This window comes from Aplysia californica, unplaced genomic scaffold, assembly GCF_000002075.1.
Source record: "Aplysia californica isolate F4 #8 unplaced genomic scaffold, AplCal3.0 scaffold00296, whole genome shotgun sequence".
In the NCBI taxonomy this organism is placed as follows: Eukaryota; Metazoa; Mollusca; class Gastropoda; order Aplysiida; family Aplysiidae; genus Aplysia; species Aplysia californica.
In genome coordinates this window covers 500,952-514,304 of record NW_004797566.1, presented here as the reverse complement: position 1 = coordinate 514,304, position 13,353 = coordinate 500,952, and the positions used below count along the sequence as shown (strand labels likewise).

General features: G+C 39.3%; 1 protein-coding gene across 1 annotated transcript in view; it reads right to left on the bottom strand.

Annotated features, from left to right (window-relative positions):
- Nucleotides 1-8,018, bottom strand: part of LOC101856354 (endoglucanase 17-like) — a 53,876-nt gene extending 45,858 nt beyond the window's left edge. Inside the window, 6 exon segments of the mRNA XM_035970629.1 lie at nt 255-405; nt 1,437-1,548; nt 1,977-2,136; nt 3,483-3,670; nt 4,028-4,168; nt 7,825-8,018. Coding sequence (XP_035826522.1) covers nt 255-405; nt 1,437-1,548; nt 1,977-2,136; nt 3,483-3,670; nt 4,028-4,168; nt 7,825-7,885 — 813 coding nt within the window. The 5' untranslated portion in view covers nt 7,886-8,018.
- Between the last annotated feature and the right edge of the window lie 5,335 nt (nt 8,019-13,353).

Sequence of the window (13,353 nt, the reverse complement as noted above, 5' to 3'; positions counted from 1 at the left end):
CTAGTACTAATACTACTACTACTACTAGTATTATTATTATATATCATTTTGATCTCTATTATAAATGAAATCATTAATAATGATAACAATAATAATAAGAACAACAATAATATTGTTAACATCATCATTATCATTAGCAGAACAATCACTTTCGAAACTGACGGGAAAGTGATACATAATTTGGAAAAAAACAATCACAATTGCAGCGGCCCAGCCATGACCCCGAAACATCACCTTCTCAGCCTTTGACCTACCTGGCAGGCTGCTTTCTTTTCGGCCCAGCTCAAGGCCCATGGAACTCCGGCCTCATAGAAGCTCTTAGCATCATTCAGATACTTAGAATCTTTGGTTGCACGGTACAGCCACACGGCCCCAAGGCACATCTCGTCTTTATAGCCGTCATCACTGTGGGTGAATTAGATTGAATATGGAAAGAATTCAGAATCTCGTGTGGTTAGAGTTGCTTATTCACAGACAGTCTGCATCTAATGCAACTCTGACACTCTAGTGGTACATAACGTTTATATTCTTAATGAGGTGGTTAAAAAAAAGCAGTTATCGTGTTAATTTTGGTACCTTCGAATTACATAGTTCTATTGGCACAGTACCGAGTTTTGAGAAATTTGACGTAAAAAAGTTTGAGTTTCACAACTGGCCTAGCTTTTTCGAATACAATTCTTTTAATATCGACTCAGAATAAACTTACGATTTTGACACTCATGGTGGTTTTAGTACCTCAAAATGGACAGAAATGTCAATCAGAACCTTGTACTTTTGAGTTTAGCTGTTTGGTTTTATCTTATTTGATTATGTTTCTTTAATGAAATAAACACAAGAGTATAAGCGTATAGATTGGTATATTGTCACAGTCACTCTCCTGACTTTATCACAGTTTTGTTATATCTGGAGTAACTGATTGGTTTGTGGTGAGGCGGTTAGGCATTTCGCCGTTGCACTCACGGAGTAGCACGAGTTCGATTCCTGATGTGGGGGGCGGGGAGGGGGAGGGGTGGAGGAGGATCGGGAATCTCGGTCGATCCGCTGGGATGTTCTTTTGATCTCATCTGGGCTTGACTCTAAAATGAAGGGTTGCCGTCCGCCTCCTATAATCTAAATTATGTCTTTGAGGGAGTATATAAATACCGACACTATTTTGCTACCTCAAAATTACAATGCTTTATTTATCGTACATGTTTGGTCGTTTTGAGTTAATAAGACCACAAGTTCAGAAAGCAAATTGTAATGCTGTATCTGCTCTATCAAAATGGTACGAATATTCGGAGTCGTTATCAAGAAATTCAAAGAATTGCGATCGAAAAAGATTGACATACGAGTATTGTGAAACTCAAATATGTTGATGTCAACTTTCTCAAAACCAGGTACTGAACTGATAGTACTTTGCAATTTTAGGGTAGCTATTTGTCTGAAGATTAGACGAGTTGCCTTACTGGTAGTAATCTCCAGATCCTGTGAACACTCCAGGTTTAGCTTTGGCAAAGGCATACAGGCTCTTAGCTGAACTCAGGAGACCGTTAGCGTATTTCTGGTCTGGGGACAAGTTGAAGTACCGTTAGTCAACAGGACGAAAACAGCACCTCTCCGGTAACGGGTACAAGTAAGTATAGGAGACTCAAACTTTTAATAAGCAAACTGATAAATTAACCAGACAGACAAACTGAAGAATAAAAACAAATAAACCGTGCTATCCCCGGAAAACTGTTCATCTTTTCTAAGACCAGTAAATAACATTTTTCTATAGACAGAGCACACATGTTGTTTCGTATAACAATTACCAACATTACGGGCACTATCTTGCTTTTTATTCAGCTTTTATTGGAGCTTTGAACTTTCACAAAAATATTTCTCTCTCTTATTCAAACGGTATCGCAGAATTTACAACTGTAAAAAAACAAATCAACATTTTAGGTTTAGTACTTTTAAAGAGCAGGCAGCTGTACAACATTATGCTCACTCACCTTTTTGTTTGAAAACGAGGTATCCAAGAGCCAGAGAAGCTGCTGTTTCTCCAGCAATGTCGCTTCCCGGGGTGTTGTTGTCGATATACTTGCATGGTCTAGACATTTTCATGTCCTCTGGACGACCCCAGTACGCATGATCAGCAGCGCCGTCTCCCACCTGTGGAGTATGTGACAGGTTCAAAGTAGAATTAATAAAACAATCTGATTTATTTAACAAACATATTTTTTGTCTCACGGATGATGCCAGTACTGATAACCGATTTAACAGTTCCGAAGCAGCCTCAGCTCGGTCCGACGTTGTGTCCTTTACTTTACACGAATTTCTCACTTGACTTGATTTTTTCCAAGATGCACGTTAAACTCGGAGGTCTCGCCTCTTAAATAACCTAAGAGTGTTGATAGGGGCGTTAACCTATACCACTTCCCCATTTTCACCAGTTCCGAAACCCACTGTCAAATAAAACAAGCCAATCAAAAACAGAACCGTTCTTCCAGAAAGTCAAGCAATTAATTGATCAATATGTTCACGATTGTACGTTGACTACTGCTTAAGACGTTAAATCAGTTATTATTCTTGTTTGTCATCTCTTGGGTGTGTTAACAAAAAGTAGCACATTAACTATTTTTAAGCTAACAAAGCAATAATATACTACCGCAATTACAAAGAGAGAGAACCAAATACCAGAAAAAGAAAGTGTGATGTTTAATAACGTAAAACCAGATCATATAAGAAAAGGTTCTATTTGTTTCCAAAAAGAGAACATGGTGCGGAAGGGTAAATATAACAAACACAACACACAAACACACAATTACACCCATAGACACACAACTGAACACACACATACACACAAGCACACACACACACACACAGACACACACACATACACACACACACACACACATAAGCATTGTATGAGAAAGCAAAATGATATTATCATGTGATTGACAGTGCAGGTGTTTTCCACCGCCGTGACCATTTTTTAGTACGCTACATAACCACGATATTAAACGCACACCCCCTAAGCTTATTATCCCGTTATTACAATTAACTTATATTACGTTCCGGACCTGTTAGATATAGAGCAGATGATATGAGTAAAGTAGCTAAATTGTGTTGTATCGTGGTGAAACCAGTCGTCCGTGAAAATAATGAAATCAAAGAGATTGTCATGTTTCTGTTTGTTTTGGTAAAAATCCATCGTTTCTTTTCAGCTCAGAACGATTTATAACCATTCAAAAACTCGTTTCAATGTAAATTTTTACTTAAAGACGCTGATCAAAGGCACGACAATGTACATTTTCAAGGTGGCTAATTTTTATCTCTGATACCAGGCGACACCCCCACCTCATTCAATCGACTTTTCTTTAAGAAAGGTGCGCATTTCTTTCAGCCAAGGAAAAATAAGTAAACCAGCTTTGAGATGACACCAATAACTAAATAACGCTCCAAAATGACAAGCACCTGATTCCACCGCGTCATGACAATTCATCTCGTCCCCTCACCTGAGCAGTCAGCTTATGCGCATTCGCATTCCAGGCCGCCTTGAAGTAGTTCAGTGGCGTCTTAACCATGTGGTACATCTGGTTCAGTTGGCCCGCCTGCGTATAACCATCCTTAAACTCATAGAGACCCCACAACAAAAGATGGGTAGATGCTGCCATGGGAAGTCCAAACTTTACGTGATCTCCAGCTGGAGAGGACAGTGAAGGTTGTTCATTAACCAAATATAATACCAGAGAGACTTCTTTGAAAACGTACTAATGTTCAGATTAGGTTAAGTGCAGCAAAAACTGAATTCGAAAAAACTCCTCCCCCACCATACCTCCCCCATCCCTCCCCCCCAAAAAAAAACCTCCTACAGATTAAGACCACTCTCCCCTCTAAATGAAAAAAGCAACAAGGAAAAAACTAAAAGAAAAACAGAAAAAACCCTTTAATTTTATTCATGACACGATAATGACCCAAAGGTGGAACCACAAGACCACAGCAAAAAAGAAGACCCCGGATGTGCGTAATGGGTCACGTAAATTCCAACTAGAGTACGTACCGTCATACCAGCCACCAACTGTGCAGTCATGCATGGCTGAAGAGTGACGCCATGGGATAATGTGATCATTGATGGGGCCAGAGCGCTGAGCCTCATAGAATAAGATGGACTTGCTCAACGCTAGTTGATAGTTCTTGGCTCCTGTTTGAGAGAACGAGATTAGCATAAAATTGGCATTATTATGTATAACGCCCTTATCAACACTTTTACGTTATTTAAGAGACGGGATCTCCGAAAGGACCAAGCCAAGTGGGAAATTCGTGTAAAGTGCCTTTCTCACTTGGTTTAAATCCCCGAACCCACATTCCACGCTCACGAGTCCGGTTGCCTAACCACTGGGCTACCGGCGCCATTGGGATTGGTAGATAGAAAGATGTATTTTATATTGAATCTAATGAATTGATGAACAGAACAAAGGAAGTCTATTTAATAAATCGACATACGACGTTGTTGAACTGTGTTTAAACGTATGTACTTACACCTTTGCAAAACCCACATAAACACTTACAAGCACAAATTTACACTTACACACACACACACACACACACACACACACACACACACACACACACACACACACACAAGCACACACAAGCACACACACACCTACATTCACGTGCATGTAATATACACACACGTACACAAACACGCACGCACACATACACACACGCATGCACACACACATACACACACATACACACACTCTCTTTCAATCATTCTCTTACACACATGCTCTCTCTCTCTCTCTCTCTCTCTCTCTCTCTCTCTCTCTCTCTCTCTCTCTCTCTTTCTCTCTTCCTCTCTTAAACACACCCTAACGCTAGCGCGCGAGCGCGCGCGCACGAGTGTGCCTTCTTTGTCTTGTGTACAAACAAACCAGAAACGGACTGACCCTTCGTCTTCCGTCTCTCGGGAAGTGGGTAGTTGGAATGCTGAAATGCAGCTCAGATTTTTATCAATGAAAATTTCGTTTGATTGAATCTTCTAAAACGTACCGATATATCCCTACCAAAGTAGCGATGATTTGAATATTGCGTGCATTTAGTCAGGCCGTGTGTCCATTTTTTCTGCTACAGCCCTGCCAGAGCTAAAAAATGTCTCCAGTTTTTCGTTCGGATTAAAATCTAATGTTACTTAGATTGTATTTATGTTTCAAAACAGCTTGGTTAAAATTCATTTTAACAATTTTAGTAATTTAAAAAAATCATAAATTCAAAGTCCCGCATGCGTTCATTGACTTTTGACCTTTTATAACTCGATATTGAGGACACGTCGGGTGTCGGTGGGTGGCCTCGTTTTATCAGTTGCATCAGTGGAAATATATGCCGACATAGCTTCTCTTTATAATTGCAAGAACAAATAATATTATTTTACGTCAGTGGTACGAAAGAAACGACAAAAAGGCACTCTTTTTGTGCATTGAATACAAACTTTATGCATATAGGCCTATTTTACTACCTAATCTAGTGTGCTGTTGGTTATCCAGTCAGGTCTCACTTGGAGATAAGAGAAAACGGTTGAAAAAAAAGATTTAAGGCTAAAAAACTGATAGGAGAAATCATCAAATTAAATACTAGCACAAGTATATTTACGACAGGAGTAACCTACCGCACAGTAACAAGGGCTACGACAGTAGTAGTAGTCTTGGGCACACAATCGGGGCATGGATAAACAAGTAGGTCAACAATTTGGTCAGGTCGTTTCCAAACTGCCAGTTTGTTGTTGGACACATATTCCGAAGACTAATAGACCGATTTGCTTCCCCCAGACAAAAAAAAATAATATAAGTGAAGGGCCGTACATAGATGTATGTGCGTTCCTAAAAGAGGGGTTTAACCGGAGTGGGAAGTGGCGTTAAAACCGCCGCTCAAAACCGCCGTTCAACGGGTCGGTGCCTCATCCAAATCACGTATTTTAGCCGCTGCGAGCGTTCTGACAATGACTATTTAAATTGCTTTCAATTTATGTGCTGATCGCCGAAGAAAAACAAAAAGAGACAAGTATGGCATACTGGCTTCAGAGGCCTAGAGGTTAAGTTGTTGGCCTCTCTTTCAAAGGTTCCGGGTTCGAATCCGGGTAGCGACCGAAACATTTTCTTCTCTAAAATTGTCTCCTTTCACCACCTTTCCTACTCTCTAGCAATGTTCTGTTGTCTGCTTTCGTTTCCACTTTCTGCCCCCACCCCCTCACCTCCTTTGCCCCCTCCTCTGGGATCCTGACTCTTTCTGCAGCCTTTTTACTGCTCCTTGGCTCCTCCTTACTGCTGTCTTTCTGCCACTCCCCTGATCTTCTGGTAGGAAAGATCTACAACTAGCCTTCTCGGACAAGGGGAAAAAATCTCGAAGGGCCCGTGTGCAAGTTGCGCTCGTTAAAGATCTCTTGGTGGTGTAAAATCGGTAAGAGTAGGCTTCGGCCGCGACTCGGGCAAAATTCAAAATTTCCTACCAAACTGAAAATATTAGGTGTGTCCCGTGCGTTCATATGACCTTATGCAGTTGCGAGCGCCGTAAAAACACTTACCAAAACAAAGAAAGCAAAAAAGAGATGACTTGAGCTATTGAGTTACCAATGCGGAAATGACGGATTTATCCCGATGCTGTAAGTACATTTTATTACGAATGTGTGTGTGTGGGGGGGGGGGGGGGGGGGGGGGGCACGAGTTGCGAGTATGTGTATAAGCATATTGATTAAGAACGATTTTACTCTTTAGAGTATGTGTCTCAGTTTCTATTTCTGTGTGAGCAATAGATAGGTAGATAGATAGATAGATAGATAGATAGGTAGATAGATAGATAGATAGATAGATAGATAGATAGATAGATAGATAGATAGATAGATAGATAGATAGATAGATAGATAGATAGATAGATAGATAGATAGAGAGAGAGAGAGAGAGAGAGAGAGAGAGAGAGAGAGAGAGAGAGAAATAATACACTTGAAAAATACTATAGCTTGGGCTGGTATACTTCATCAGACACAACACCGTACAGCTGGCTTCTCTCATGTTTTTTAAAATTTATTCTGGAATGACCCATGCAAGTTAATATACTTTTTAAAATCAAGTCCACCAAAGCTTCTAACAAAATCGGCCAGATTTTATATGCCCGTTCCTTCTCCTGACGACTTGAATGGTCTTTGGTTTTATTTTCCAAAGGCTTTCGTGGCATCTGCAAATTTCAATGAATTGAAAAAGTTTCTCTTTTTTCACAATGTTTCTTTTTTACTAAATGTTTAGCTGTCTGATTTGTGCAAACATTCAAGTGCGTTCTTTGGATCTGCAGCACATCATGACACCGATGCTAACCCAGTACAGTTACGTACTCAACGCCTTCACTGTCAGTGAATGATCATATGTTGAAAAAACACAAACTCTGTTCGAATCTTGCCTTTAAATTGGGTTGCTGGTTTTAAAAGTGCATTCACATTTATGTGTGGTAAATCATTTCGAAGATATTGGCAGTGACAAGATGAGTCAGCTAAGCCCGTGACGTCACACAAAGGCTGCCGTCGACGGAACGTACTGAACTGTCGTTAGAAACTCCAGCTTGTGGAAACCGCCTGTTCGGCCTCCCATTTAACTTTTTTTGAAGCTGCTTTTCATCCACATCTGCAGTTCTGCCGCCAGATTTGTCTTTCCATTTGGAACTGGCAGTTTGAAAGGTAGATGTATAGGGCCTCTTCTACTTTCATAAACTCTTCACATAAGAATTCCTAAACAGGTGTACACATGCACTGACGCATCTTCTCTTGCACATACATACCAACATACAAATATACTAACATGCACACAAACTCACCAGCAGCCAGAGTTGAGGCCCCCACAAGGAGGAGAACAGAGATCAGGCACAGTGACGTCATTCTGAAACATAAACAAGCCCGGACATGACAGCGATATTGCCTTTTCTGCAAGGGACTATTTAACTTCACAGGAAGGTTTAAAACGTACACAGCCTTATCTTGAACATAGACACGTCAAATGAGCGTGCAGCCTTTGTTATCAAAATCAAAATACGACTAATACTTCTTCTAAAATTGACAACAGTGAATGCTTCACATGAAGGTAAAAAAGTTATATGAACTGCTACTCCATCTTCTTTTTCTTCTTTTTAATATATTATCATTATCTTAATATCATTGCTCATGTGATTTTTTTCAGTTTATTTCAATTCTCACAAATTCTGAATTCAGTTACAACAAACTTTAAACATTTTTCAGCACGAAAAAAAACACAACAATAACTGTTGGTCTATGTCTACCTCTAAACGATTGAGTTACTTTTGATAGCAATGGAAGGGCTTTACCTGCAAAGCGAAGTGCTTCAAGACAACGAAGAACAATTTATGGTGGTATTTATACTCTAAAATGTCAGGAATACGTGTACTTTCTGACCCGTCTGTATTGCAAAACATTTGAAATAAATGTGGGCAGATTGCATTTTTCTAAAGGAGGGGCAACACAAATCAAAAACATTTAAGGTGCCTATCTTTATTTTCTGCAAAGCATAATCTGACCTCATCACAGATAAGTAGAATCAGAAACTGTACCGCAAAAGAAAGAGAAAACACTACATTACATATTTAAGACAGATTATTATTTCTAAATTGAAAAATAAAAATAAAAACAAAAACAAAACAAAACATGTCAGTCAGATGCTTTCTACAAAGTTTTGAAGCATCCACCTGGTTAGATCTTCTTATTGCTTGCTTTCTCCTGCTAGATTTCAACGTATGTGACCGTTTTTCCTACTTCCTAGGGCCCCTTGCCATTAGCCAGCCACAACTCTCTAATAATGTGTTTATATACTGACTAGAGAATTTAAAGTTTGGGTAGAAATAACTTTGAATTTTGCCCGGTTGGTGGCCGAGGTCTATTCTTATTGATTTTAGGATTTTAAAGCACAATCACTAAATGAGACTTTTGAGATTGTTTGGCCTTATCTGAGAAGGCTAGGTGTAGATCTGCTTACCTACCATTAGATCAGGGCTGAAAGAAAGCAGCAAGACGGAGCCAAGGAGTAGCAGACAATATCAGGAGCCCAGTGGAGGTGGTAAAGGAGGTGAGGGGGTGGGGGCAGAAAGTGAAGACGAAGACGACAGAACATTGTTAGAGAGCAGGAAAGAAGGGGAAAGTAGAACATTTTAAAGAAGAATAGCTTCCGTCGCTGTCCGGATTCGAACCCGGGACCTATTAAATGAGAGGCGCACATCTTAACATTTAGACCACGAAAGCCACCAAAGGTACGAAAGGGTTTCAGGCATGTTTACAAGAGCCTACTTCGCACTGTCCCTGAATAATAAATGCCAAACTCAGCGGCAGTTTGTTTGATGCCAACTCATAGTTGACAATCATTCAACAATGTGTTCAACGTCAGCCTTGTCATTTATTCAGCGTACGACACCTTTGGCAACCAGAGTCTGTTCCATTATGCAGTTTGTCTGTTGAGTAGTTTGTTGACTGCTGATTTGTAACGGTTTAACTGTTGCGCAATTACCCAGAATAGTTTCCCAGTAAGAATGCCACCAACAGTTTGAATTCTCTCAGATTTGAGAGGGTTTGGAAGACCATAAAAATTGAAAAAGGACTATTTTTTAAATTTAAGTTGACTTTAGTTGGCTGCATAATAAGTCAAATTAGTAGTGAAAAGCATACTTAGGCAGTCCTTTTTTCGCAAATGTTACCCCTAATACAAGACTTCCTTTAGTGGCGAACACCGACTTCTATTCATTCTTTTTGATCGAAAGCAAGGCAAAACCCCACCCTGCAGCCCCCCACCCCCCAAAACCCCCCAACAAAACAAACAAACAAACAACAAAAGAGCAAACAAACAAACAAAACAAAACTAACAAACAAAAATAGACAAACCCTTTACGATAATACACATGTACCACTTAGAGAGAAAATCGGATGTGTCCACTTTATTTTCAGGTTGACACCACTTCATTAGAATAGGGCCTAATGCCCATCGATAATTTAGGCATGCTTTTACATCAAATTATTACATTACGTAGTAACATTTGTACAATCTGGTGCTCGTTTAATTTTGGGGATCTGGAATTATTGTTATCATCTAAAAGGTTATTTATTTGTCATGCTTTTGATGAAAAACCATTCATCTACCTTGCTCATAAAAGTCAAGATAATTGTAATTAAAGTAGAAATATTAATGTGACATTGTGGAGATATTAGCTGCTCGTCAAAAGAATGATGCTGTCAGAGGTAAAATATCGAGAATATTTGGCTATTCCAAAAGCTTGAGGGTCTTTCCAAACTACAAATTTACATCTTTTGGTCCTATTATCAACATTTTTCAGCAAAAATCGTCACAGGAATGTGTTTTGTTCTATACAGGGACATAAAAAAATGTTGAGCCAAAAGAATCAATAACAATTGCCCGACGAGCTAAATAATGTCAGTCTTTTCGAATTCCTCATCTTTATGTGTACTTGCTTTCACCACGGTGTCACACATAAAGGATTTGTGAACCAGGTTTATCACTCACTCCAACATCAGGTTAGCACTCAGCAGTGTAGACCTACTTTAACAAAGAGGGATCAGCATACATACATGCAAACATACACACGCCTTTTTTCTTTTCTTTTACTTCTGCAGAGAGAATCGAAGGTATTAAAAGTGAGAGACACGCAGAGACAAGCAGATATACCAGACATTGAAAACTGAGAAAGACCAAGAGAAAAAGAGAGCCAGAGGAAACGAGATCGAAAAAGAGGAGGGAAAGATAGAAGAACAGAGGGAGCGAAAGAGAGAGAGAGAGAGAGAGAGAGAGAGAGAGAGAGAGAGAGAGAGAGAGAAAAAGAGAGAGAGAGAGAGGGAGGGAGAGAGAGAGAAAAAAGAGAGAGAAAGAAAGAGAGGGAGAGAGAGAGAGAGAAAGAGAGAGAGAGAGAGAGAGAGAGAGAGAGAGGGAGGGAGAGAGAGGAAGAGAGATAGAGAGTCAGAGAGACAGAGAGACAGACAGACAAGCATGCAGACAAGAGTTTGTAGTTGGGGAATTATGCCCCGTCCCCTCCGCTGTCCCCCATTTCCCCAGCCCCAGTTAAAGAAGAGTACTTGTACATTTGGTATAAAATCTCGTATAACTAAACAGTTTTCGCTTTCTTTTGCAGCTTAACGCGAAACTTACTCTTCCCATGGCATTACCTTCTTCTTTGCTTCTTATTTGCTTGTAGTTAGTTTGTCAATAAGTTCAAGGACGATTTTGCAAAGGCCCGTCAACCAAACCAAAGTTCACCTGATAAAAAAGTCATTTCATGGTATCCTTGAGTGGTCTTGATAAGGTGACTGCCTTCTACTTTTTCTGCTCCTTCTTTCTCCACCCTTTTCGTTTTATTCGTTTACTCTTCTTTTTTTCAATTAGTAATATAACACAAAAATAAAATCTCCCTCCCTCATTCACTCAGTCAATATCCTAATCCACCCCCCCCCCTCGCCTCCACACACACACACACACACATACCCGTGGCTTCAAAGGTAAGTAAGATCAAGCCGCTGTTCACATCTGGCTTATTTAAGATACTTCTGTGGTTGTGTGTGTGTGTGTGTGTTCAAAGGTAAGTAAGATCAAGCCGCTGTTCACATCTGGCTTATTTAAGATACTTCTGTGGTTGAACATTGTAGAAAAGTATACCGTTAGGTCGCCATTCAGGCAAATTGAAAGTTTTAAAAAAGCATCCCTTATATTAGTAGACAGGTCAATGCCAGATCTGTAAAATAGTACAACACCCATACACCATTCCTAGTCCAAACCGTAAATCGGCTCTTGAGCAAATCAAGGAAGTCAAGATCTGAAAGGAGGGAAGCAGTACTCTTGTTGTCTGTCAAGACGTTAAAGGGTTTACTCACTTTTCATAGTGGGTATTGATGTTAATGGTGATCGAGTTCTTTTGAGTGTTGCCAATTACAATCATTGTGACTGACAGAATTCACATTGCTCTAACTTTGTAATCCGTGTCTCTTTCTCTTTCTTTAAAAAAATTTAAAACTTACTATGTTCTTTTACTAGCTTAGTGTACACTGATTACTCTCACTTGGCAACATGTATTATCTTTTTGGTTGTGTCAGATGAATAACTGCTAATGGTTGAAAGTGTACACCCATCTACACATTTTAAAACAACCGAGGTTAAGATGATGCAAAAGAGCCAAACCAGCCAAAGACTCGTAATTAATTATTAGTGTATCGACTATCGTGGATAGTTTTATTGCCTCATTAAAGTAGAAAGAGCAATTGTTTAGAGTGAAAGTAAACGTAACCTCCTACCTCCCCCCCCCCCACCATACTATTTCCAATTCTTAAATAAGTGAAAATTATATTTCGTGTAAGGCGTCACAGCAATTAAATCTGGCAATATGAACAGGGAATATCCTAGATGTTTGCACAATGTCATGTCAGTTCAATTTGAAGAGGAATTGTATTGAAATTTGAGGTTACGTTCATAATATTATTTTACACAAATCAAGGCAGATGAACACGCTTTTAGAAAGTGTTGACAATGTAGTTTAAATTTTCACGTCCCCGACTTCGATATTTCATCCCCTTTTTGTCACGTGTTTGATTTTAACCCCTACTACAGAAACCCAACTTCTGTTTTCAGCAGTTCATTTTAGTTATATATTGCTGCTATACTTCCACAGATGAAGTTGCTTTTAATTAGGACCAATTGATGAAGTGGAGTGGCTATTTTGTCTTAACTTTCGCGTGATAAGCACTAAAAGTTCCTGAAAAAATAAAAATACTATATTTTGTGTCACAACGCAGTGGAATCAGGCGCTCGTCAATATTAATGTGCTGATATAGTCTAAAAGCGAGTTCAGTTGCCCTGATTTTAATTGTAAAAGAGAATCTTAATCCAGATATTTGCGTATGAAGGAGTTTGGGGGGGGGTGCCTGTTGTCAGGGAAAAATTAAAGAGAAAATGGCCCTCTAATTTTTTTAATTTTCAAAGCTATCAATATTTTCCTTGGAAACTGCAAGTTTACTTTTTATTTGTTCACTGATCAACTTTTTCCTTTAAAGTCCACTCAGTGATGTTTTTTTAAAGTGGAAATAGATCTAAATGGCGTTGAGCCCAAAACAAAATCAGAAAAACAATGAAAATCTTCAAATGGCGGTAAAAATAATATCGATATTTACAAATTCTGTACTTTGACAATTGCTTGTATCAACTACGATGCCACACATTAAAATTTGTCTACCATGAACAGTCATGCTATATTTGGCGATGCCATTTTTTGGTGAAAGATAGAAGAAAAGCTAATCAAATGACTCAGGTTCGGGAACTTTGAGGAGAGTTCGTGTTGTTGGGGGGTGGG